The 27,884-nt window shown below is 44.7% G+C and overlaps 1 protein-coding gene across 1 annotated transcript in view; it reads right to left on the bottom strand.

Annotated features, from left to right (window-relative positions):
• Window positions 1–27,884, bottom strand: part of DICER1 (dicer 1, ribonuclease III) — a 2,611,056-nt gene that overhangs the window by 2,335,892 nt on the left and 247,280 nt on the right. The window contains exon 5 of the mRNA XM_069637684.1: window positions 6,592–6,726. Coding sequence (XP_069493785.1) covers window positions 6,592–6,726 — 135 coding nt within the window. The remainder of the gene's footprint in view (window positions 1–6,591; window positions 6,727–27,884) is intronic.

The following is a 27,884-nucleotide window of genomic DNA, read 5'->3' as shown; positions in this document are numbered from 1 at the left end:
CTGGTGGCAGTGGTTTCGTTTTAACTACTGTGGTGTGTCTTTACTGTGGGCTGCCTTCGCAGCTGCAGTAAAGCACCCAAGGGTGCCATTTGTCTTCTTTTTACGCCATTTCTTTGTGAAAAGGTCCCTCTTGAGATTTACTCTGCGCCAAACCAGGTTTGGTTCCATTGTTCGCTTTGCCTTTGGCGGGATTCACGAGTGAAGCCTGCCTCTGGCTCCAGGGTGTCTGGGGTAGGCAGGAAGTGAGGGAGGTGCCTGAAACTTCCTGTGCTTAGTCTCCTAGGAGACCCAAATGCGCTCTGTAGTGATTGGCCGGCTGACTGTCTGGCAAAGGACAGCCACCCTGCTGGGTGACTGACAGCTAGGCTGCAGTGAATGGAAGAGAACTGAATAAAAGGCAAGGCTTTTGGCTTGGAAGGCAGAGTCGACCAGTGGACGAAGGAACCGAAGAAGAGCTTCAAGTGGACACCTGCTGCAACTCCTGGACCATTGGTTTGCCCGGTGAAGCCCTGCTGCAGTGACTACTTGCCAAGTTCGTATCGAAAGAGAAGCCCCTGCATGGACTACTTCTCCCTTTGAGTTGGTGGGACCAATCAACTCCAAAGAAAGCCACCTGGACAACCATCTCAGACCTGGTTGAATTTCCACAGAGTTGCCGCTGGAAACCATATAGCTACGGAGAGGAACACCAGATTGTGTGTGTTGCTTTTAAGCTGGCCTAGAGATCCAGGAAGATCCTCCGGACTCCCAGGAAGCAGGACTGACCAAGCCTGAGCCCCCCTCAACAAAGTGCGGGACCGCAGAAGCAAGAAAAGTCCATCTCGACAGCCAGGAACTGCAGTGTTGCTATTTGCAGGAGAGGTGAGGAGCTGAAAAACTGAACAGCCACTGATTTGAAGATTGCCGGTTGCGAGCGGTGACCGTCCCATTGCAGTGCAGGAGTCCCCAGAAGTCCTCCCTCTTGTCCTCACGACTGAGGCTGAGGAACAGTGAGATCTGCAGAGCTGCACAGGAACAGAAGTCATCTGCTGCACTTTTTCTTCAATACAAAGGTACTGCAAAGTCAGAGTAGTTACCTCTTGTAGAGTTGCTTGCATCGTCTACTACTCACAAGTCTAACGGCTTGTAGCCCTACATTGGATTCTTCTTTTCTTCAAGGACTTCTAAAACACTGTGCAAAGACTTTCTACTTACCTGCAAAGAAGTGAATCAGCTCATATAGACTGTTGCCTATTGACTTTGGCTTAGCCTCTTTCACTGAATGACTCTTAGTAGGGGATCTGAAAGTATTTGCCTGCTTAAGAATATTTGTGGTCTCTTGTATGTTCTAAATAACGTTTTCCCTTGACTTATTACTATATGATTCTAAATGCAACAGTGATATACTAATGTCCCCAGCACCCTAGCAATTGAAGTCACCTGAGGGTGTAGGTAGTGTCTGTGGGCCATCCCAAAAGGGTATCTACTGGTTTAGAGATAAGTGTATATTTCATGAAGAGTATTTGAGTGTTTCTGTTATACTGCTCCCTTCTGAAGAAGGCTTATTCTAACTGACTGATGAATTAATAATTGGTTATTCAAGAAACCTTGTGTGTAAGAGTTTATTTGAATACTTGTCACTGTGAATCTCTGTGCAACTCCCCTACAGCTCACATTGACCCCTCTTGAGATAAGCCTGGCTCCTCAACACGCTAGCAAAACTGTGTAGTACAAGCTTATACCAAAGGTTGGGTTTCCTATACCTGTGGTCAGAGTTGTTTGTAGTGTTCCCAAAGGGTACTGCATACAAACTTTGCCCAACAGCTAGTAATGCACATCAAAGAAACTCTTACACATACATTTGCACTAAAATATAGATTTATATTTAAACAAGTCACTGTTAAATACTTAGCACAATAAACCAACACACATAGGTATACTTGAAAATACTTTCAATAGGCCACTTCTTAGTTGGTAGTTGATGAACGGGCATAATTGTAACAGGAGTTTGACAGGTCTACCGTACTATCGTTAAAAACGCGCACACACAAAGTAATACAGTAATTGCATTTAGGCAGCATACACATAGAAGATAGTGATTTTTGGGAAGGAAAATAGTTGATTAGGGTTATCCTAGCAGAGCTTCAGGTTCTAGATGTAGTTTGCCTGCAGAGCAAGTCTTTTAAAGTACAAAACGCAACTCTAACTAAATGGCAGTTCGGAAAAGCAGAAAAAGTCAAAAGTTCCTGCAGACACTTTCTGGTCTCTAGGAAAAAAGATACAAGAAGACTTAACCAACATTGTAGATCATTTTAAAGCACTTGTTAAAGGGACACAAGCATCAGCTTGAGTCAGAGGTAATCGGGGGTTGCCCTGGACACACCTGCCTGCACGCAACGCTCTGGAGCGACTTTCTGGAATAAGGTAAGCAACACCCTTTTCCACACAGTACCTTAGGTTTCAAGAAAACATTTGTGGTGGATGCTCTGCAATGTTGCAGCTGTGGACCAGACCCCCGAATTCCTTGGTTTGATGACAAAAGGCAGGACAATGGCCGGGATCTCTCAGCAGCAGTCTCGCGGAAGGACCTCTTGCATGGCTTTCATCAACTCCTTAGGTCAATCTGCGTTTCGGCATCTTTTGTGCAGCACAAAGGACGTGATTCGCCTGGTCAATCTTCTTCGCTTCCTGCAGTTCTGAACTCTGATGAGAGGGTCTGGACCAGTTGGATTTGGTCTCTGGAGTATCCTGGAGTGCTCAGCAAAGACCTGGAAAAATTCAGCCAGCAAAGACCTGGAAAAATTCAGCCTTTCCACAAAGATACACTCGAAGTGGGCAGCAGGTTTCCTGGTATTGGGGTTTTGCAACTCTGGAAACTCACAGGACCTCGGAAGATGGCTCAAATCATAGTTAGTATAGGGACTGGTTGTTCTCACCAGTCAAAGGGAAGGAGTAATCCTCTTTGGAGTTCCGCTGCCGCACAAAAAACAGGGTCAGGACAGCAGTGGTCGCTTCACGATCTTGCAGAGGGGTCTGCAGGTATCTCTGGTCGTCTTATTCAGTTACTTCAGCTTCTAGTGGTTGACTTGCTTTTCACTCCAGGAGCCTCACCTTTCATACAGTTCCAGCACTCACTCCTCTGCAATCTTCTTCAGCAGTTAACAGAAGTACTAGTTACTTACCAACTATAACATTCTTTCGACTGGATGTTCCTCCCAAGTATTCCTCATCTTATGATAATCGTATCTCGCCAGCTTCGCTGCTTAGGAAAAATAATTCTCGCCAGAGGGCGCTGTGCCCGAGGCCGTGGTGTCGATGTGCCTCGATGGGCTCTGTATTGTGTCGATGTCACCATCAGTATAAGTAGCTTGTGTCGCGCCTGTTGGGTTTCAGTTCTGTTTTTTTTGAGGAAATATTCGAGGAACACCCAAGCGTGCCTCATGACTGAAACACACTTTAGGGGAGAGAAGTGTAACTAACGTAAACTGTAGTGCAGGGTAGGATGGGAAGGGCGATGAGGAATACGTGGGAGGAACATCCAGTCGAAAGAATGTTACAGTTGGTAAGTAACTAGTTCTTTGAATGGATTGTGTCCTCCCACGTATTCCTCATCTTCTGATAGACTCCCATAGCAGTGGTAATTTTGGAGGGGGAGTACTAATTCATCTAAGCAGTAATGCTTGACAAAGGTATGCATTGATGCCCATTTTGCAGCTGAACAAATATCCACTGCAGGCCATACCTCTAGTGGAATGGGCTCGAAGCCCATCCGGCGGGTCCTTTCCCGCCAATCTGTAGCACTCAACTACAGCCAAAATGATCCAGCGGGATATGGTTTGTTTTGTCACAGCTAATCCCAATTTATGGCCAGTATAACCCACAAAAAGTTGGTCATCCTGACGCAATTTTGACATTCTTGATATACAAAAACAGAGCCCTTTTTGGGTCCAGTCTATGAAACCTCTCCTCTTTTTTGCCCAAATTATGAGGGTAGAATGTTGGTAGTATGATTTTTTATGACAAGTGAAAGTCAGAAACTACTTTTGGTACGAAAGAAGGTTTAACCTTGAGTACCACCTTGTCTTTGTGAAAAGTAGTGTACGAGGTTTGCATGAGAGAGCCTGCAACTCACTAAACCTGTGGGCTGATCTTAAGGCCACAAGAAGGACAGTTTTTAATGTTAGAAGCCTCAAGGGATAGGAATGCAGAGGCTCAAAAGGTATGCAAGTTAGAAACTTAAGTACAAGATTTAAATCCCAAGTCGGGACATGAAAAGGGACTGGAGGGTACACATTAGTGAGCCCTTTCAGGAATTCAATGATTAATGGAATTTTGAAGAAAGAAACCTCTTGCGAGGAGCGCTTGAAAATGGACAGCGCAGCCAGATATCCTTTAATTGTTCCGATCTGGAGCCCCAGGTTGGCTAGATGCAATAGGAAAGTAAGAACCATTGGGTGCCACATTGGAAAGGGTCCACATCCTTATCCCCGCATCAGATACTGAATTTATTCCAAAAACACAGGTAAAGGGATTTAGTTGCTGGCCTTCTGGCTGAAAGCAAAATTTCCATTAAGTTATCCGGAAGATCCCAATCTTCTCTCATCAGCCGTACACTTCTCTCACCAAGCTAATGCTTGGACTGAGTCCTTCCTCAATAACAGATCCATGAGAGTCTTTGCACCCTCAGGCTCGCCTACTCCTACCCCAGTTACCTGTGAGGTTCCTCAAAGATCTTGCGTGTCTCCTACTCTCTACAATGTATTCACCAAGCCACTTTTTGACGAGCTGGACTATCTGGGTGTCACCTATACCAACTACGCGGATGACACTCAGATACTCATCCCCATCACTGGTGACTACACTGTGGACAGGAAGACTCTCTATGATATTTACCTTATTATACAAGCCTGGATGGCAAAGCATGGGCTCTGTCTTAACGACGATAAGATAGAGCTGCTCCTCCTGGGCTCGCCTGCCAACTTGAACAAATTGGACGTGTTATTCACTTCATTCAATATTGACGGCAATATAATTAAAGTCGCGAATGTGGTGAAAACACTAGGAATCTACATCGATTCAGCACTGATCCTAACTAGACAAAATAACGCCTTGGCTTCCTCCTCCGCCTATACCTGCAAGCTTATCTCAGCCTGTCAACCCTACCTGACTACAGGCAACTGCATCACAATAGCTAGAGCCTTAGTCCTCTCTAAGCTCGATTATTGTAATGCGCTCTATCTTGGCACTTCACAACAGAACCTCAACAAAATGCAAGTTATGCAGAACAACGCCATTCGAGCAGCTTTAAATACCCCAAGGAATCTTCCTATTTTGGAAACCAGACACACATTAAAATGGCCTAACATCAAGCAAAGAATAGCATTCAAAACCCTGTACCTCACTCATAAGTGCCTATCGAACCAGGATCCCATATACCTGTCCAACACCATCTCACGCCATACCACAACACGGCCTACCAGAACTGCTAACAGGCATTGTGTCAACATACCTCGATTTAAGCAACAACGAGCAGGTGGGGTTAGTTTCCCTGTCCTCGCAGCTAGAAAATGGAATACCCTCCCTCTTTCCCTAAGAGAGGTACCTTCCTATCACCTATTCCGTAAAAAGGCCAGAGCATGGCTCCATGAGCAAGACCCCAATCCAGTTGTTTAACTATGTCCTGACATGCACACTTCTATGTAAATTCCTGTACGTTGTAAATCTGATGTATATACCTAAATCTGTACCATTCTACTTTCATATAATGTATACTTGTAACCTTTGTATCTTACGGTTTTTTATATCAGGTCTGTATTTTCTGTAACATGCAAGCTCACCGCCCAGTTGCCTAAGGGCCCGGTGCGCTCTATAGATAAATAAATCTAAAATAAACAGACCCCCCTGCCCCCGAACCAAAAATCATGTCATAAACACAAGAGGACTACTCCTGCACTGGGGAACACCTGGGTTACCCAGTGCAAAGACATTGCAAAAAGGGGTGATAGAGGCCCCTAGCAGCACATCACACAGGACTGCTGCTGTAGGAAAACAGATGCCAAACAAACGGTAGAGAACTCCCTCCAATCGAACCTTCAAAACAGGGCCCAGTGTTCCAAAAACAAAGTGAATTGAGGAGGTGAATGCGATAATAAAAAAAGTCTCATTCACCTTCAAAGTCAATGAAAATACCAGTGAGTTGCGGTAGTAGTGTTTGAAGGTTGAGGACAGAAAAGATAAGAATGGCAAAATGAAAACCTCCAACAGCCACATTGTGCTGTCCCAGTTCAGCTGTGATGTGGGCAGAGAAGCCAAAGTTAAAAGGGACTGTGTTGAAATAAAAAGTAGCTTGAAACAAGCAAAAGCACAATTTATTGAAATCTGATGCTCAGAAATCTGTAACTGCAAGAACTGACAAAGAAATAAAAAAATAAAAAATTATACTTGCAAATTGTAGGTTTTGTTTTAAGGAGAGTACAAACATGTTGCTCGTAGCTTTTATTTGAAACAATGTAGATCATCTTTATGGAATGTATTTTCTAAAACATAGCTCTTAGATTTGGCATCATACACATCTGAATTATATTTAAAAACAAGTATTACTTATAAACTTACCCTCATTATTTCTTGATGAGGATGTTCAAGGATTGCAAGATGACACTCATCGAACACCAAAAGGTTAATTTTGGATAGGGGCAAGTATTCATTTTTTAAAACACTCAGGAACACATGGCACGTCATAACTAGAACCTAAAGTAGATAGAAAATTGTGAAACTAATTGTATATTGTAAGACTCATCATGAGAATATTAACACAACTTTGAAAACAGATGAAGTTTAATATGCCCTAAAAAGTACTTCAAAGTATATGTAGGCCTCCACGGATAATCTAAAAGACTGTCATTTTGACTATTAAGCATGGATTAATTGAAAAGGTCATTTAGTTATGTTAACGCTAAATTATAAATCAGACTGTGAAATATACAACCCTTTAAAACATTAAGTTATTCTTAATCTTCTACTAGCCCAATCCTGCTTACTTTTCTCCTTGAGTATACGAGATGTGCCAATTTAAAACTGTTGAACATTCTTCCACACAAAACAACTGGGACATGTATCTGATTTAAAGACAGTACAAGTGTCCAATGAGCATGTCCGGTTAACAAGTAATCTAATACAAATATGGAGTATCAAAAAGCACTAGGAAATATAGACATTCAAACCGCAATTATGTCTAGTGAAGAATTAGCAACACTTTATGTGAGAAAACATTTTACATCTCTCGCTGAACACTGATGTTTAAACACCAGAGATGAGCTAAACCACTTGTAGACAGACTTAAGGGCATAGAGAAGTTAAATAATTATTCACAAGCAGAGACAGAAAGTGAGGATAATGGTCTGTGGCGTTATATAATAAGACATGGAAAAGATCTATGAAAAAGACAAAGGAACACTGGCCACAATGGAAGTAGCATCTTGGAAGTAACCTTTTGGATCCCATGTAGCTTGACAGAGAACAAATACCACATGTACTTCAATCTACCTTGTTACTTGAGTTACATCCTTTTATTTGTCAGCCAACCATCAAAGTATATTCATCAAGAAGTCCAAAGGTTGTCAGAATGGAACCAATGTCTCTACTCACATTCACACTGCTCTTTGTGCAAGTCATTTTAAACTTGAAGACTCTTTCATAAGGTCACTTGCATAAGCAAGCCATACTATTAGAATTCAATGCATCTTTACGTTGTTTTGGATTCTCAACATACTTGAGTGAGCTTAATTCATCATTATTATGTCTATTTGGATGTTAATTTACAATAGGAAAATTAAAATACAGGAATAAGTTAAAAATGAAGAAACAATCAAAGAATCCAAAATCTCCAGTGGCCAACCATTTTTTCCTGTATTTCACCATACAGTGCCACAACTTAAGCTTGTTTTTTTTAAGTTGTACACATACCATGGAGAGGCAGTAATCTCAATTAAATGTTGCCACAAAGAAAATCCTTTTGGATTGACAAAAAGCCTGCTCTAATTTTTTTTTTTTAATTAATACTGTGCGTTTCAGTTTACCAAAAGAAACTTTTCACTCTTACAAAAATTACATCGATATAACAACATAACCATTTACAAAAAATCGAGAAAAACATAACCCATACAACATTTCCACGATTTCAATTTAAAATCCTTTCTAACATAAATTAGCACATTAAACACTTAGTAACTGTTGCGAATTACTGGACACGTTTCAAGACAAAAATTGAGATCTTCTAGTGTAACCGGCTAGTAATTCGACAGCAAAAAACATTTCTAAGCGCACATTTACTCGAGGACAAAAAACCCATTGCTATTAGCTTGAATAAATAGTCGATTACAACACAATTCATTTTTTGCAAAAGTTAATTTTCAATTTTACATAATAACCGTCCCAAGGCACACATGAATGAGATGTGGGGATTGTTCATGCATTACAACATTTCACGTGAGGATACAGAGTTCATCACGTTTTTGTCCCCCAAAAAAGCAATTCTGTCATTTTCGAAGTGACTGCAGTAAATAACCAAATGCTTGGTAGATTCCTTCTGTAAAGATCTTTTACAGAAGCGACAGGCATCGGAATTAAAATACAGCCACTGACTGATACGTTCTTTACAATGAAGCCGATTCAAGCGGAACCGCAAATAGATATAAAACATGTAAGAACCAATTTCATCTTGAGACTCGACCCAGTCCATTTGATATAGAATTTTTTGGGAGTATCCCACTCGTGTTAGCAGATCTTCCTTGGTTATGTTAATGCGTTGTAACGCATGATCCATTCTTTTCTTAAAAAGATTCATTGAATGTGGATTCTGTAAAGCCAACATCCTCTAAAATTCCACATAAATAGAGTTTCAGGGAGGATTTAACATTTTAACATATGAATTAAGTTGACACCACAGGAATCATGCTGAGAGACTAGAAAGACCTAGTTCTATGCGTATGCACGCATTAGGGACCGAGTTTTCCAAATTCAAAACATGTTTCCATAGACGACCTGAAGAGAGTTTAGTATGTCATCAATGTCATGGAGACAAAGTTCTAAGTTATACAAAAGTATTGCTTCAATCTTTAACAGATAGAATTGAATCGCTGGACTCAATGAAAATGTACAGTATATTTGAAAAATGATCCTTAGTTCAGAAGTCAAGGGTCTTATTTTTGCTATTAATGAGTCGCGCCAATGTTTTTTCGAAAATTCATTGGTGACATCAAAGCCCAAGTATTTGAGCATAGATATTCTGTCCAACTTAATGTTGTTGATGGTCCATCATTTTTTTTAACCTGACAAGATTAAAATCTTTGATTTTCCTGCGTTAGGATGTAAGTTCTGATCAAAAGCAAAGGTGAAAAAAGCCTGTAGTTTGTTTTGGAGACCCATAAGTGTTTTATCAAAAATGAGAATATCATCTGAGTAAGCAAGCCAATGTATTTTTAGATGGCCAAGTTTTACCGGATAACATAGTATATGATCCCAAATAGCTTCAATATCAGCCAAATACAATTTGAAGAGGGTTGAAGCAAGGCTGCAGCCCTGCTTCACCCCCGTACAGGTAAGAATGTCATGTGTAGTATCACCTTGATTATTAATACGGATTTTGAAGTATGTATCTGAATGTAATAATGCTAATAGCTGAATGATATTCTCAGGGAATTCAAGTCTCCTAAGTTTACACCACAATATATTGCAAATAACGCAGTCAAATGCTGAGCATACATCTAAAGAGGTCACGTACATGGTGCCCACCACATTTTTTTTACAAGAATAGAGCATATGTGAAAGAATGATAGCATTGATCGACGTGCCCATTTGTTTACAAAACCCAGTTTGGTTCTAAGATAGAATGTCATGATTTTTGTATGAAGTGCTCCAACTCTTGAAGCAAAAGTATGGAGAAGATTTTGTAGGACGCGTCCCTTAGGGCTATTGGCCTATAATTTCCAGGTTCTGCAGAATTGCCCTTTTTAGAAACAATCAATGCTATGTGCCATGAATAAGGAATAGTACCTGTATTAAAAATATTTTCAAATTTTAAGAACAGAATTCTGGCCCAAAAAGTTGGATCCATTTTTAAAGCGCATGCCGGAATAACATCTGGACCGGAAGCTATGGAAAAATTAAGTTTGCCTATGGCCCAGTTTATATCATCAATGGACCAAGTAAAACGAGGTAGGGTATGTAATTTCTTTATAGTAAACTGTTGCCCGTTGGAAGTGCCTAGGAAGTTTAACATTTTCCGAAATGAACACAGACCATGCATTTGCAGAAATAGTATTGGGCAAGGCCTTCGCAGTCAGGCTACAGCCCGAATGATTAGACATCTGCCAGATGGATTTTGTGTTGTGTTTGCTTATATGGTTAATTATTTTTTGATTGTCGTGAAGATGCATTAAATATCGATGACTTCTACAGGCATTGTTGTACGTCCGTACAATTTGCTTGTTTGTGGCCGTGTATTTGCCAACTAATATCTTTTGTACTGCAAGATGTTTCAAGTTGCTATGTTTTTGTTTTTTTAGCTTTGCTATGTGCGAGTCAAAGCAGTGAAGATGTGTTCTCTGCATTTTTAAATACAGGTCAGACAACCAAACCAGTTTTTCCCGTATAATCGCGTTATTAAGTCTTTCCAGATGTACATAGTCCTGAACAGAATAACAAACACTAAGATCATATAATGCCATCATGCTCAGGCTATCACCGAGTTTATGACATAGAAATTTGTTCCAACGAATGTGCTCGGGAGACGCTCTATTTCAACCAGGGCCAATTCTGGAATAGTTGGAGGCTGAACCCAGGAAAATTCTGAATTGATTGAAATAAAACAGTGATCACTATAGCCCATATCAGTCGAGATACTTGGAGAGCAAAGTTTCAAAAGTTTCTCAGAGATGACAAAAAAATTGATTGTTGAAACAGATTGATCCCTGTGCCATGTATAATGAAGAATGTCATGGGAAAACCTTACAACTTTTATGTTCCATGCAATAAAGTATTCCTTCCAAAGCTGTCCAAGTGTTAAAGATTTTTTCTCATTATCCGACCCTTTGTGAGCAAGACTATAATGCATTTCACCGTTACAATTGGCATTAAAATCACCTCACACAATAATGCCCTCATACTTGTTACATAGCACAGCATTTTCAAATATCGAATCAAAAGTGTTCATAACCACAGCCAAATTATGTTTGTAAGGGTTGAAGTATAGATTAATCAACATCAGTTTTTTTCCTGTTCACCTATAGGGCGACCCAACCTGTGTTTTATGGCAGGACTGGAGAAGGTGGAATATCCGCTTACGGACATTTGTTTGAGGAACATCGTCTCCTGTAGGAGAATTATCGCCGTGAAAAAGTTTGACTTGAATGCCGTGAAAAAGTTGTGATAACCACAAACATTCCAGGAAAACACTTGGATAATGTGGCTACCGAGACTGGTTGACCGGTGTGATGCTGGTTACTGCATTGACTAAATTACCTATCCAAGACCAGTCCTTAATGTTGGCGGCAATAGCTGCTAGTTGAACAAGAGCATCAGACGCAGCAGTAGATGGTACAGTAACATTACATAATTTGACGTAAGGAACTTCAGGGATGGGTGACACATAGTTCAAGAACTGTACAGCTTGTTTTTCATCCTGTAGCAGAATCATTTGCAAACCCAAATGTGAAAAGTCTATTTGGAAAACCCAGATCTGTTTTAGGACAATTGCTGAAGAAATTTTACAGATCATTCTACCATTATTAACATTTGCTAGTCTCACCCATTCCACATCATTCGAATTTAGGAGTCTTAACATAGGAATTTTGTATTAGATTTTAAATAAGAATTCACTATTTAACCGTGCATTGCCATGTATCACTTATACAATCCTGTCACGATATTAGGGTGGCTAACAGTGAGGCATTGTCATGACTTTGTTTAGAAACACCCTCAGTTTCTCCCAATTGTACCATGCCCTCTCCAGTATCTTCCAGCTCAGATGGACATGCAGGGTGTAGAGGGTCTAAATGTATGTGTTTATCAAGACTTGACACAGCAACATTTACTTTTGATGACAGGTCTTGTGGTTTGACCCCCTTACTCTTACGATCTAAATTTGGACCTTTTGGTTGGCTTAAATGACCCTGTAGTGGCGTTCCGTGGTTTGTACCATTGGTCTGCCGTAAAAGTTTGGTAGAAACCACCTTCATAGGATAGAAAGAGGACAATTGTGTTTGTCTGCATCCTAAATGCCTGTTCAAATGCAGAAAGGAATGAATACAGAATAGGTTTTGAACTGTTTTAAACAACTTCACAATTAATTAATCCTCTGTTTTCTGCAGTCTCTCTGAACTTGCAGTGCATCTTTGGCATTTATTGGTTGGCAATATGCATGTAATTAATGTTGGGGAGTTTTAGTAAAGTTCACATGTGATAGGACTATAGAAGACCCACTATTAGGAGTCCAGAGCTCCAACTCTCAGGTTTGGCCTGAACTACTCAAAAAGTCAGGCGGACTTTGGTCGAGCAGCCAGGCTTAGCCTAGGAGGGAGAAGGGCTGTAGTTGAGTACAAAGACCTTTGAGCACACTTATAGTCAAGGAAACACTGACACACTGTAGTTATATACAAATATGGTTATTATATATACTAGAACAATGTTAAAAATCAATGCAGTTCAGGTAAGTAAAAATATTTCACACAAATAGATATTTACATTAGAGATTTGCTGTTGCAATACTCATTTCAATAGTAGACTTTTAGATAATAAACAGGTAAGTATAGAGAAGCCTAAGGTAAGCAAATCATTCATCAACCAACATTTACTAAAATATTAATACTGGGAGGTAGGCAACTTTTAGGAAAGCCTTACTTTTAGAAGTCCAACCATATCTGGGGAATGGGCGTCTTAAAAGTCAGATGGGGAGAACTGGGGGACCAGTGACCTGTGGGCGGCAGAAAAACGGAAGGCAGAAGCTGTCAAAGTTGTCAAATATCAGAAGAAGCATTTTTTAGTAACCAGTAAGTAATGGAATTGAATTCAAAGGGTTCAGGGGGGGCTAGATGAGCCACCTGAAGAATGTCAGCCTCTAGGACGGATGTCCTTGGGCCCTGGAGAACACGGTTGGTACGTCCAGCCCAACGTAGCTCAGTAGGAGCAAATAGCAACACAACAACTGCTCAGTTAAGTACCCAGGAGTCATACTGTGCCTTCCATGATGAAGAACAACGATGTCACTGGCAGGTTCCCATGGTAAAATGACACCAGCTCTGGTTCGGGTTCTGACCTTGGGGCTGGAGGAGAAACTTTTGGCGGTAGTAGACTGTCAGACTCAGGTAACTGGGATGCCCAGCAGACTATCTTCGCAGCACTTGACTGTGGAGGCTCGACACAGGCTTTGTAGCAGCGATGGTTGTCACTTGGCACACTTTCTTCCTTCTCTCGGTCCTCAACTCTTCGGAGGGGACCTATGATCAGGGTACAGTCTCTGTAGGCCGAGACAGATGCCCACAAGTTTGCATCCGGAACCGTGCTCAACGAGACAATGCACCGCAGCAGTGCCAGAGGTCCCACGGTATTAGAGTATTACAGGCCTGGAAGGTCACAGCACTTCAGGGGATTGATTGATATTTAATTTCTATAGCACTCGTGCACAAGTGTTTCAGAGCGCGAGATTGATTGATTGATTGATATTTTGTCTCAAACTGTAGCTGGTTACGAGACTGCTTAGGCCCCGCCAGTCCAAGGGAGGAAGTCGTCTGGTCTGGATCTTCCCTGTCGCACAAAAGAGGGCTGTAGCAGCAGTGGTCACTCAGGCGGCTTTGGCAGTCACTGGCGGAGCCTGACATCCTCTGCTTTCTTCTTCCAGTGGTCGACTCTGGCTTCAGCATCAAGATCCCCGCCTTATATGGAATCCAGCCAATCAGCATGCATGCAAGATTCAAACTTTGGTTGGTGGCTGTCTCAAGGAGACAGCCAGGGAACCAGTTTGAACTAGATCTAAGCAGACATACTGGAGGACAAAGACTTGGAGGAGTTTTGGTGTCCTCCCAGCTTCCGGTCCTCCCTGACACACTGGCGCCCCAATGGGAGCCCTTTGAAAACAAAGGAGTGAGCAGGACCTTCCCCCACCCAGTTTAGCAGAGGAAGGTTCAAGAAAGGGCTAGTCATGAGTTGGCAAAAAAAAAGAATACGGGCACCATTTTAGTGCAATGTTGACCCATGTGTCCTTTACTCAAAAGTCGGTAGAACAAAGCCACTGCCACCAGCCACTCAGACTTGCCACTGTAACTAGAAAGTTACAGGAGAAGTGAGAAAAGGGGTACAATGTGTCCCCTCTGCACTGTACACTAGATGGGGTGCGCTGATCTCACAAAAGAAAAACATAGGTAGGGTAAAAAATATCACTGTATCCTGGTAAATGATATGTTACTCAAAGTAGAGACTAACGTACAACTAGTCCATAGTCCGCTTTCCTCCGTACTGTATGGGTGTCCCGCGTTAGGGACGGGAAACAGAACCTTTTTCACCAGGAAAATTGTCTTCCCCTTTAAATTTAGATGCACACAGGGACGCGGCCCTGGGAGCATGAGCACCCCTGACTCCGCCCACCGGTGCCACTCCTCAATCCCCTTTGACGCGTCAGCTATATTACAATTGCCTAATGACACAGGTTTATTAAGGGGGGTGAGAAGAACAAGTTACTTCTTACCTTGTAACGTTCTTTCGACGGGATGTTCCTCTGACGTATTCCTCATCTTAGATATCTCCTTCCAGCTCTGCTGGCCTCGGAAAAAATGTTCTCTCTAGAGGGCGCTGCGCGTCGACGTCCTTCGAGTCGATGTCCCTCGACAGCCGCCGTATCGAGGCCGACGTCATCCTGGCTATAAAGGCTGCGCGCAGCGCCCGTTGCTCAGTTCCGTTTTGTAGCCCACAATAATGCTTTCTGGACTAAATTAATCACCCTGAAGGAGCGTAAGCTGCAACAACAAGGGAAGTAGAACTGCGGGGATGGATGGGAGGGTCGATGAGGAATACGTCGGAGGAACATCCCGTTGAAAGAACGTTACAAGGTAAGAAGTAACTTGTTCTTCGAAGGGATTGTGTCCTCCGACGTATTCCTCATCTTAGATATGCTCCCATAGCAGTATTCTATAATTGGAGGAGGGAGTACTGACTTCATGCTGTCTTCTATTGATGAATAGAATGCAGTACAGCCCTTCCAAACCTAGTCTCTTGACTGGAGGAGGAATCCAAATTGTAAAATCGTGTAAAGGTATTGACAGACGACCATGTAGCGGCCGCACAGATGTCTTTAACCGGCACACCCTTTTGAGGGCCGATGAAGCTGCAATACCTCTGGTCGAATGAGCCCTAAGGTTTTGAGGGGGCTCTTTTCCTGCCAATTTATAACATTCCAGAATGGCTAGAATGATCCATCTGGAAATGGTCTGTTTAGTTATTGGTAACCCCAGCTTGTGACCTGTGTAACCTACAAACAGCTGGTCTGCCTGTCTTATCCTGGCTAGTCTACTGATGTAAAAACTTAAAGCCCTTCTAGGGTCTAGCATGTGTAACCTCTCTTCCTCTTTCCCCGGGTGAGGAGGAGGATAGAAAGATGGCAGGGTAATCTTCTGAGTGATATGGAATTCAGAAACCACCTTTGGGAGGAAATTAGGCTTCACTTGCAGGACGACTTTGTCTTTGTGAAAGATAGTGTGAGGGGGTTTACAAGAAAGAGCTTGTAATTCGCTCACCCTTCTAGCAGATGTAAGTGCTATTAATAAAACAGTTTTAAGGGTAAGGAATCTTAACGAACAAGAATGGAGTGGTTCGAAAGGTGTGCCCATCAGGAAAGTTAGGACTAAGTTTAAATCCCATAGGGGAACTTGGAATGGTCTTGGGGGATAAACATTGGTTAACCCCTTAAGAAATTGTATTACCAAGGGTAACTTGAAATAGGGTGGTTCTTCCGCAGTGCGCTTAAAGATGGATAGCGCTGCGAGATAGCCCTTAATGGTGCCAACTTGAAGGCCTGAATTTGCCAAATATAGTAGGAAGGACAAAACCATTGGTGTACCACATGACAAAGGGTCGATATTCTGTTCTCTACACCAGCTGCAAAATCTGTTCCAACGGCAGCGGTATAAAGACTTTGTTGCTGGCCTGCTTGCCGAAAGCAACACCTCCATAACATCATCAGGGAGGTCCGAATCCTTGTACCTCAGCTTTTCAGAAGCCAAGCGTGAAGGTTGGGGGTTTTGATGTCTGGATGGAGAACCTGACCTCCCTTCTGTGAGAGTAGGTTCTCTCTGAGTGGAAGTCGAATTGGAGGGCAGATGGACAAGTCTAGAAGGTCCGGGTACCACGTTCTCCTGGCCCAATCCGGGGCAATTAGGATCATGGTTCTTCGGAATCTTCTCAACCTCAACCTCCTGATCATTTGAGGAATGACAGGGACCGGTGGGAACGCGTACAGAAGCGGAAACTCCCAGTCCACTATGAACGCGTCTCCCAGAGCTCCTCTCGGGGGAAATTCCCTTGAGCAGAACAGATGGCATTTCCTGTTGAGGCTGGTGGCAAACAGATCTACCTGAGGGGTTCCCCAAAGGGCGAAGATCTCTTGAAGGACTTCCTGAGCTAGCTCCCACTCGTGGGAGACTGTGCTCTGCCTGCTCAGAGCGTCCGCTGTCAAGTTCTTCTCTCCGGCTAGGTGAACTGCCGATAGAGAGATTCCTTCTTGGATTGCCCAAAACCAGAGGTGCATCGCCTCTCTGCACAGGGGTAGTGATCCTACGCCTCCTCTTTTGTTGAGGTAGTGTTGTCCGTCATTATCAGGACGTTTTTCCCTTGTACAGCTGGCAGGAACGCCTTCAGCGCAAGTCTGATGGCTCTCAGCTCTAACTGGTTGATATGTAGTCTGGACTCCGATGGAGACCAACGACCGCTGATGGTCAAGTCGTTGGCGTGGGCTCCCCACCCCGTGAGTGAGGCATCCGTGACTACTGTTATCTCCGGCCAGGGTTGCCAAAACTGTTCTCCTTTCAGAATGTTCTCCTGACAGGCCCACCACTGAAGGTCTCGAGCTACTCTGTCGGGAACCTGAAGAAGATCTGTCATTCTCCCTGAGAATTGTGACTACTGAGTCCTCAGTGCCCACTGGAGGGATCTCATTCTCAGGCGAGCCTCTGGCACTAGGAAAATGCAGGATGCCATGAGGCCTAGCAACCTCAAAAAGTCGAAGGCTGGGAGACGTTGGGCATGTTGGAACTTGGTAACCATCTGTAGAATATCTTGAGCCCTCATCTCTGGTGGCGAGGCTTTTCCCAGGGAAGTGTCCAGGATCGCTCCTATGAACTGGAGTCTCTGCGATGGTATCATTTGTGACTTCTTTAAATTGAGGGAGAAGCCCAGTCTGTGAAGGGAGTGGCACACGTGATTTAGCTGGATCTGAGCTTGTTCCGTAGAAACAGCCCTGATCAACCAATCGTCCAGGTAGGGTTAGACGTGAATCCCTTCCCTCCTTAGACTTGCCGCCACTACCGACATTAACTTGGTGAAGACCCTCGAGCGGAGGTCAGCCCAAATGGCAGCACTCGAAATTGATAGTGAGAGTTGCCAATTGCGAACCTCAGGTATTTCCTGTGTTTGAAATGGATAGGCACATGGAAATAAGCGTCCTGAAGGTCCAGAGATACCAACCACCCCTGGAACTGAAGGGCCTGGAGGATCTGAGAAAGAGTGACCATCTTGAATTTGTCTTTCCTGAGGAATTTGTTCAATTCTCGCAAGTCCAAGATGGGTCTCAGTCCTCCGTCTTTCTTCGGAATGAGAAAGTAAGGGGAGTACCAGCCCTTGTTCCTCTCCGCTACAGGTACCGGTTCTATGGCACCTTTCTCTAGCAGGTCTAAAATTTCCTGCAAGAGGAGCGGATCTGGAGCTTTCTGAGAGCTGATCCCCGGTGGATGACTCTGAGGTATACGTAGGAAAGGTAGGCAGTAACCTTGGGCAACTGTTTCCAATGCCCAAGCATCTGACGTGATAGCCTGCCGTACCGCCAGATGTTGAGTCAACCTGCCTCCTACAGGTGTCCTGTGAGGGAAGTCCTCAGAGTGGTTTTGGGGCGGCTGATGCAGATGCCGATGGTAAAGAGGCACCAGCTGTTGCTGCGGCTTTTGAATATCTACCTCGTCCACCTCGGGTAGTTCTTCTTTGTCCCCTTTGAGCCGGTCGTCCTCTACCTCTTCCGAATGCGGAGTAGAAGCGAAAGGACTTACCCCTCGCAGAGGTTCCTGTGGGACGAAAAGGTGTCTGACGGATTGCAGCTCCTAGGGATTTTGCTGCTGCTTTTGAAGTTTGCAGTTTCTCTAAACTGTCATCCGCCTTTTTCCCGAACAAAGAAGAACCATCGAATGGCATGTTCAAGAGCCTGGCTTGCACATCTGGGGCAAAACCAGACTTTCTCAACCAAGCGAATCTCCTGGTTGTTGTACTTGCCGCCATTGCTCTGCTGATAGTGTCAGCCGAATCAATGCCCGTCTGGAGGGATTCGCACATAGCGTCTTTACCGTCCTGTATAATATTCAGGAACCCATCCCTTTCTTCTCCCTCCGGGATGCAGTCAGCCGCTGTAGAAGCACACTCCCAAAGTGTATGGCTGAATCTAGCAAGGGTGCAAGTAGCATTAACAGATTTTAACGCCATGCTACATGCCGAAAAGACTTTCTTTGCCATAGCATCATATTTTTTATCGTCCCTGTCCTGTCGGACGGTAGGATAAGCCATCTTGACATTGGTAGAGGATGCTGCCTGTACCACCAGACTTTCTGGGGATGGGTGTTTAGACAAAAACTCCGGGTCTGTAGAGGATACCCTGTACTTTGTAGACAGTTTTTTATTTACTGCTGGTACGACATCTGGGGTTTCCCAGTTTGTCATGATCTTCCTCTGAAGAGCTTTATGAAAAGGCACCACAGGATCCTCCTGTGGGCCTTTGTCAAGAATATCCGTGAGGTCATCTTGTTGGAAAGATTGTGAAGGTGCAGACCACCCCATAAACTCTGTGATCCTGGCCATTAAGGCTCTATAGGGGGTTTCAGCATGTTCCCCCGGGTCTGGCCTAGCAAACTCCACCTCAGGGGAGGTGTCTAACCCACTTGCCTAATGTAAGGAATCATGAAGATCCTTTAACCTGCGTTCTTCAGAGGAAAATTCCTCTCTAATTGGGGTTACAGGTCCCTACAACTCAAATGTGTCTTCCTGTTCAGACAATTCACCTTCTTCCAATATTGAGGACATAGTTCTCAATTGTTCTGAACTCATAAAGGGTGTAAACCCCATTTCCAAGGCAGAGGGTGCCGAACTTGTCATAATCGGCCTCAAAAACGTCGATGTCGTCGACGCCGAAGGCTTCGAGGGTGGCGTCGAAAACAAAGGCGGAGGCCTCGAAGACCTCGACAGAATTGGGATTCTACTCGACAGTCTCGAAGCCATCGACGTCGAGGACCTGGGGATAGACAATGGGTGTGTCGTAACCGTGACTTTTCTTGGCGTCGACACCGGTGTCGAAGCTGGCGTCGAGTCGACAGACTCGTGTGTCGAAGGTCCCTTCGACAACGGCGTCGAAGACATCGACCTCGACGGAACTTTCGTCGACGGCGTCGACGGAACCTTCGAGGAAGGTTTGGAGGTCATAGTCCTGCTCGAGGGTACGTGACGCGCTCGAGAGGTTTCCTTTGCCGGGTACTGCGACTCGCGGCGTTTTTGACCTTCGGGTCTTTCGACCAGAGCATCGCTCTCGGCAGTCTTCCAGGGGGTCGAGGCCGCTTTCTCGAAGACGCTCATATTTTTGCGGAATTCCTCCCATTCAGCCCGGGAACTATGTTTCGTGGGGCACGGGATTCTCTTTGGCGAAACAGAGGAAGAGGAAGACGGAGAAGGGGATCTTCGACGTCTCCTCTTCGAGTGCTTCGATCTCGAGGAGTGATGAGACCCACTCCGAGATCTGGAGCGCGAATGGTGACGAGGAGACGAATGTCTCGACTTCGTCGATGAAGAAGAAGCTTTAAAAGTCTTACCTTTCTCCAGCTTCCCCCTACGCTCCTTCAGGGCCTTAGCTGTCATGGACATACAGTCCTCGCACTCCGAACAATGGTGTTCAGCTCCCAAACACCACAGCCAAACTCTGTGAGGGTCAGTCAGCGACATCTTTTTCCCACAATCTCGGCATTTTTTTAAGCCGGATCGAGGAGTTGTCGGTTCAGACGAAGAAGCCATCGAGTACGGATCGAATAACTCAAGGTAAATAGGTTTAACCTGACAAAACTGAGCAACGGTATTCCGAGGCACTGAGTACGTGCGGAAAAACGGAACTGTACAACGGGTGCTGCGCGCGGCCTTTGGCCTTTACAGCCAGGATGACGTCGGTGTCGATACGGCGGCTGTCGAGGGACATCGACTCGAAGGACGTCGACGCGCAGCGCCCTCTAGAGAGAAAATTTTTTCCGAGGCCAGCAGAGCTGGAAGGAGATATCTAAGATGAGGAATACGTCGGAGGACACAATCCCTTCGAAACATAATTACTCCTACGTCCCGTCTCCTTTCATCCATACTGTATAGTAGGGGAGCTGGTCCCAGTGGAAGGAGGACTGGCGGTTGACCTGGCAGCCGGAGGAGTTCTGAGAACCAAGGTCTGGCTGGCCACTGTGGCGCTATTAAGATGAGACAAAGCCTCTGGGACTCCTTGACCTTGCAGATGACCCTGTGAATCAACAGGGAAGGAGGAAAAGCATATGCACACATGTCATTCCACTGAATCTGCAACTCGTCCCCCCTCTTGTTGCTCTTGGTGGCAAATAGGTATACCTGAGGGTGGCCCCACTTGATGAAGACGTCCCTCAGGACATCCGCGTTCAACTGCCACTCGTCGACGATCCCCAAGCCTGCTGAGTCTGTCCGTCTCCAGGTTGGACTCCCCGGGGAGGAGGACTGCTCAGAGGTAAATGTTGTTCGATAGTACCCATTCCCACATGTCGATGGACAACCTGCAGTGGTGCGGGGGAGAGACCGGGTGCCCTGCTTGTTGATGCAATACATGCATGATATGGAAAAAAAGGGGGAACAAATTATCCCTGGGGATGTTGTAGCATGTTATTATGTGTAAAAGATAAGGCCTCAACCACTGCATAAGGTGAAAGAGGTCCGCTTCTGTCGATGTGGAAAAGAGGACTGGGGAGTGGCACCAGTGGGCGGAGTCAGGGGAGCGCATGCTCCCATGGCCGTGTCCCAGCCCGCATCAAAATTTAAAGGGGAAAAAGGTTTAGTTTCCCGTCCCTAGTGAGGGACGCCCATACACTATGGAGGAAAGGGGACGGGACGTAGGAGTACAGTATGTTAGCACAGACATTCTTTTGTAAAAAAAAAAAAAAAGGAGGTGATGCGGGCTGGTTCTTAAGTACAGTGTAGTCCCCAAGCCCCCTCAAAGGAATGTCCACACACTAGGTTTGTGATAACACAGTTCTTTATATAAATAAGTTTCAAGTTATAAACACACACAATAACACACTTTGTGCTCAAGCAATACTATAATGATAAATGTACAATTGCTAGGTGGTACCACAATTACTCTTTGACTCCATTAAAATGCACCAACTGCTGACAGTTTCAAACGGCATACAAATCAATAGCAAAAGGTATCAACCATAGACTTAGGAGGAAAACAAGTTGGTTAAAAGAATGGCAGAATACTGGTTCCCTACCGCAAGACACAGTTCTGTGTGAGGATCCCCCCCCCACCTGGGCAATCTGCAAATAAAGTATATGGACAAGCCCAGTCCATATATTGCTTAGCAGTCTTATTTCCTTCTACAAATGTTCTACTACCCCAATGTACCTGGTTCAGCAGAATTCGACAACGGGTCATCGAAGGATTCTTCTCGAGTGATCTGCCTTTAAGGCAGGAGCCACGGATCGTCGGGATTCTTCGAAGAAAGGGGTGAAAAATGTTGTCAAAGCAGCAGTTTCGGTCCTTGCGATGCTCGTCGACGATCGGTCATGGACGTCCCGCGAAGATGAGGTGTGTGGGGCACCTCAACGACGATAGTTGCCGCAAAGAGTCAATGAAGAAGGTAGGCCCAGCAAGGGGGTCGGGTCGTCTGTGTTTGGCGTCAGCGATCGGGACTCGACCACGGCTGGCTTTCGGATCTTCGTCAGCGTCTTTGTGGACTTCGGGTGGCCGGAAACGCACCGGCGGATTCTCCTCGGTTCGTCAGCAACCTTGACTTTCTCCGGCGGGACAAAGCAGTCGACGATGATGAGCAAGGGAGACCTTGAATCAACTTTTTTAGGCAATGGAGCGTTGCGGCTCCGGTCAACAAGGTTACAGCGGTCCTCCGAACCTTGGTTGACCGCTTCAATGTCCGGGCGCTTTACTTCCGATTCCTGTGGTCCCAGTCGCCGGTAGGCAGCCTTTCGCTGACTGACTTCCGGGGAGACTTGGTGAAGGTTAGCTGGTGCACAATGTTCCCTTGTAGCTCAGGAAGAGGTCTCCTAGCCAGGTCCCCACTTGGATCAGTTCTTGGAGACATGACAACTTTCGGATTGCGTCGAGGAAAAGCAGAGCAAAGCCTTCTTCCAGCTGGGCTTCAAGGTAAGCATCAAGTTTCGACTTCAGCTTCTGAACAATTCTCGAAAGCGAGAGGTCTCCAGATATACTGTTCTGTCTCTCCTTCACACTGCTGGGCCAAGCTCAGCAGCCAAACATTCAGAAGGCCATGCGGCAGGCAGACAGCCAATCAGGCTCACAGTGTATTCAGGCCATTCTGCTCCATCCAGACACCCACAACAAAGAATGTGGATTGCGACAAGCACCCAGTCATTCAGAACTCCACAATGCATTCATACCAGTTTCGGGCAGGGCTGTCTCAGTCATTGTGTCACACACCAGAATCCAGACACTCATAACATGAAATGTATATTGGTCACACACTCCATTCACCCAGGTCCCATCCCAAGGGCGTACCCACAACATACAGTCACTGGGAAGGCTCCAGCCAGTCTGGCCTGGACTTTCCCACAATACCATATATGGAACTTCCACCCAACAGCCAGTCAGGGGAAGGGGAAGAGTCAGGGCTTCCCAGGACTTTGGGAAAATAAGGTAACAGGCAATGGAAAGCAAGAGGCCACAGGCACCATCTTGTCTCCCATCAGGAAGCAACTGATTCCAATGGCAGGGCTTTCGTATCCCAAAAATGGGGGATACTCAGAGCATCTGTCAAATTCAGCATGGAGCTGCCACCATACCCTGCTCTGTGGGACACACACATGTGCCCAAAAACATACACTACGGGCACAGGGTTGTACCCCCACCCAAGGGTGCCATAAGGGTATCTCAAGGGTCTGTTCACCATGACCAAAAAGAGGAAGCGCTGCACTGCCACGAGTCCCACATGGACTCCTGTGCAGAAAATAACACAGAACACACATGATAAAAGGACTACCAGACAAGGACAGGGAGGCCCTGTCCCTCCAATGTATTTCCAGCAACACACCCTGGATATTGCTTTACATTCAGTTGATAAACTTCCAAGATGGTGACTGACTAGGGCCATGTTGACTAGCCCACTTGATCTTACTAGTCCTGACATGTGGGACAATCTGACTCACATTTATATCAAAGAATGCTACTTGGAATCAGTTTTGCGTAACTTTATGGAGATTTCTTCTTCACTAGTTACTCAGGGGTAAGTGATGTGTCTGTTTGTGTAGGGTTAAGGTGGATGGCAAATGATTCAGCGCAATCATTTAGACATAATATTTCAATTTTTTAAGGGTTACTTATGCATAATCCACTTGCTGAAAGGATCCGGAGGACTATGTTTCTGCGTATATGGTAGGACAGCCTTTAGTTGACAGGAGCGGACCTCTTTCAACTTAGGCTGTTTGAGGTTTATCAAATTATATATTGTTTGTTTGTTTATTTTATTTATATTGCGCACCTGACCAGGAGGTAACTGGGCGCTATTGGATAGTAGTGGTTACAAGGCATAGAATAGACAGTTATATGCATGAATACAGTTTGAACATTCAAGGTAAAGTTACAATGGTACATATATACATATTAAACATTATACATATTATACATTGGGTCATAGCAGTAGTATGTGCCGATCACCTAACGGTTAGTGGTATCAAGTGCTGTTGTTTTATGTTTTATTTAGTATCCAAGTGATAGCATGGCTTCTGAAATTGTTAAAGGTTTGATTATTCTGAGGGAGAGTGTTCCAAAGCTGGGCGGCTAATACTGGGAAGCTAGAACCTCCGGCTCTATTTAGATTGTATCTGGGCACCACCAGACATGGTATGTTGAAGATCTGGTGATTCTGTTGGATACCTTCCATGTGAACTTATCTGTAAGGTGGGGGGGGGGGGGGCTTGGTGGTTAAGCGCTTTGTGAGTGAGGCAGATCGTTTTTAGGGCAATTTTGTCCTGTATAGAGAGCCACCTGTGGTGCTTTCTAGTTTCTGATATATGCTCTCTTTTGGGAATATTCAGGGCGGCTCTGAGCGCGTTATTTTGCATGATCTGTAGTTTAATTAAGATGGTTTTGTTCGCTCCTAGATAAAGACTGTTGCAATAATCCAATTTGGATTGCATGAGCGCTCTCGCCAGAGTAAGGCAGCTAGTGGGGGATAGTAAAGGTCTACAGGCTCTGATCAACTTGCTGGTGTAGGCTGTGGCTGATGAGGTCATGTTAATCTGCTTAGTTAGGTTAGACTGGGCATCAAGGTAGTAACCTAAAGTTTTTACATGTTTGGCAATGGGTATACTGTTCCCATCGATGACGATATTTGTGTAGTGAGGACTTAGTTTGAGAAGGTTGTTAGATGATCCAACTAGGAGTAATTCAGTCTTATCATCATTCAGGCAGAGGCCATGTGTGGCCATCCATGCCTGAATGATGATGTAGACTTTGTTGATCCGCGCAACGTCTATATCATAGGTTCCTGAGAGGGGTAGGAGTAACTCGGTGTCATCCGTATAATTTGTGTAGGTGACACCCAGACGGTCCATTTTGTCAAATAGTGGCTTCGTAAAAATGTTGTACAAAGTGGACAAGACGCAGGATCCTTGAGGGACTCCGCAGGTGATGGGGATGGGGTCAGAAGCTGCTGAAGGTGAGAACACGCGCATAGTTCTGTTGGCGAGGAAAGATTGGATCCAGGCAACTGCAGAACTAGAGAAATGGGCCACTGAGGATAGGTGGTTACAAAGTATGGAGTGATCCACCAGATCAAAAGCCGCAGAGAGGTCAAGTAGGATGGCCATCTTTCCTTTGTCTTTCAGTTCATCGATCTGGCTTTTGAGGTCGACAAATGCGGTTTCTGTTCCATGCTGAGGTCTGAAGCCAGATTGACGGGTGCCGAGTGATTTGTGAGCTTCAAGATAATCTTGTATTTGCAAGTAGGCTATTCTGGTAAAAATGTTCAATAGAAAGGGGACTGCCGTAATTGGTCTATAGTTAGTGGGTATAGCCGGGTCAAGGGTCTGTTTTTTTAATAGTGGTAGAACCCAGGACTGTTTGAGGTTACTTGGGACGGAATTATTAGAGAAGGAGGAGTTTACAAGTTTAGTAATGAAAGGGGCAAGGTCTCTAGCTGCATCTTTTATAATCTGGGCTAGGCAACTGTCGCCCTTGCAGTTAGATGGTTTAAGAGATGCAATGATTTTGTGGACTTCAGGAATGGTGACTTTTTTTAATGTGAAACCTGAGTTAATGTGAGGGGTAGGGGTAGGAGCTGGTGTAGTGACTGTTAGTTGGGATCTTTTGTCAGCTATTTTGGTCTGCAGTCCTTTGATTTTATTGGAGAGGGCATTTTGAATGCTGGTACACCAGGCTTTATCCTTAGTGCATGTATCTGGCGGTGGGTTGGGGTTCTCTAGTTCTCTTAGAATGTTGAATAATTCTTTAGTACTGGAGCTGGCTTGGGCTATTCTTTAATTAAAGGTTTCTTTTTGGCCTGGATTATCTTATTTTTGTAAGTGGCAGTGATAGTGGCCAGGTTAGTTTTGTTTTTAGGTGTAGGGGATGATTTCCAACGTGATTCCCATTTTCTTTTTTCAGTGTGGAGTGTTTTTAGCTCTGGCGTGAACCACAAGTGAAGATGGGCTGTGGGTTTGCTTTTACGTAGTTTTAGCGGGGCAATATCATCAATGCCTTTAGTCATGGTCTCATTGTAGATGTTAATTAGAGTGTTAGGATCATTGGTGTCCAGTAGGGCATTGAGTAGGGGGCTACCAAAGGAACTAGAGCATCTGCTGTGATGTTACTTTTATTCCTTGTGAGGCAGGGGGGAGCAATAATGGGCTTTTTCTTTTACAAGTTGTTGATATGCAATTCAAAGGTGATAAGGTGGTTGTCTGACCATACTAGTGGAGTCGGATCTAGTGGGGTGATGGTGCAGTTTAGAACCGCAACCCAGTCAAGTATCCTTCCTTTTTCGTGTGTGGGTTTGGTGCTCATTTGAGTATAGCCTTGTTCTAGTAGTGCAGAGGCTAGAGAGATGGCGTATGGATAGCTGGTGTCCTTATAACCGAGGTTGAAATCTCCTAAGATGATATTTTGCGCCGTGGGTTTGGTGGTGTCGGCTGCTAGGGCTGTGATATCTTCTTCAAAGGACCCCGGAGGTCCTGGAGGCCCGTAAATGATATGTAGTGTGATAGTGCTGTTGGGTGAGGTTTGGAACTTAACTGAGAGGAGTTCACATGATGCCAATGGCGTAGGGGTGGCTAGTCTTATGTTGATCGTGTCTTTAAAGATAATGGCTATTCCTCCTCCGCGAGACGTGGGTCTGTCTGCACGGAGAATGGAGTAATTATCTGGGACGGCTAGGGCAATGGAAGGGTCTGCTGCCTCATGTAGCCAGGTTTCTGTCATTACAAGGAAGTCAAGGTTATTGTTCACAATCATGTCAGCAATCTCAGTTGCATGTGCTACCAATGACCTGACATTCAGTAATACTCCCTTAGTGGTCTGTGATTGTAGGGCCTTTGTTGGTTGCCTGTGGCTAATGTCCCTTAGGTTGTTCAGAGGGACTGTGCAGCTTTTCTTTTGGCGCCTACGATTATTGTCAGTGGATCCTGGGCGAACTGCGCGTATGATCTTATGGGAATATTCTAATGCTGAGTGCCTACTGGACGGTAGTCTGCTGGTTAGTCTCTTGTTACACTTAGAGATGTCAGGAGGGGAGGCGGTTGAGGCTATAGGCACAGGGGGCAACTTATGTGTAGTGCACATAGTGGAGGCTGGATGTAGCTTGGTTGTGGTTAGTGTGGGAAACAGGGGTAGTGTGGGAAGGGAAGGAAAGGTGTAGGGCAAGGGATAGGGTGGTGACGGGGACATCTCAGTCTGCCTAACCCTTCATCAAACTTAATGTAGTGACCTCTAGTGCAACGGGTGTCAGATGGTATAATGCAGAATGGGAACATAGTTAAAGTTAGCAGTGCCTGCATTTTGTTATGATAATGGGCAACTTTAGCGTGAGCTTGCTGATACAGGGTAGTTTACAAGGCACAAATATACTGCAACCTAGAATCGAAATTTAGCAGGTAGGGCTAAATAGATAATCAATATACAGTCAGCTGTTAACATTGATAGCAGTTGGGCGCTAATCACAAATATAGTGCTGGGTTAGACTAGGCTAAAATGCATTGAGTAGGTGCAAAAGCATAAACAGAGCAGGCCAACATTGCTTCATAAGTATATTTTGTTAATCTGAAGTCGGTTGGGATACCTGTATAAATCTAGCAACTCAGTATGCTAGTGCCATAATATGCAGTAGGTCAGCCCAGTACATTAGAGGCAAGCAGTAGGGTAGCAGTGG

This window comes from Ambystoma mexicanum, chromosome 14, assembly GCF_040938575.1.
Source record: "Ambystoma mexicanum isolate Mex_15411 chromosome 14, UKY_AmexF1_1, whole genome shotgun sequence".
Classification (NCBI taxonomy): domain Eukaryota; kingdom Metazoa; phylum Chordata; class Amphibia; order Caudata; family Ambystomatidae; genus Ambystoma; species Ambystoma mexicanum.
Note: the sequence above shows the minus strand (reverse complement) of the source record. Positions and strands in the feature narration are given on the sequence as shown.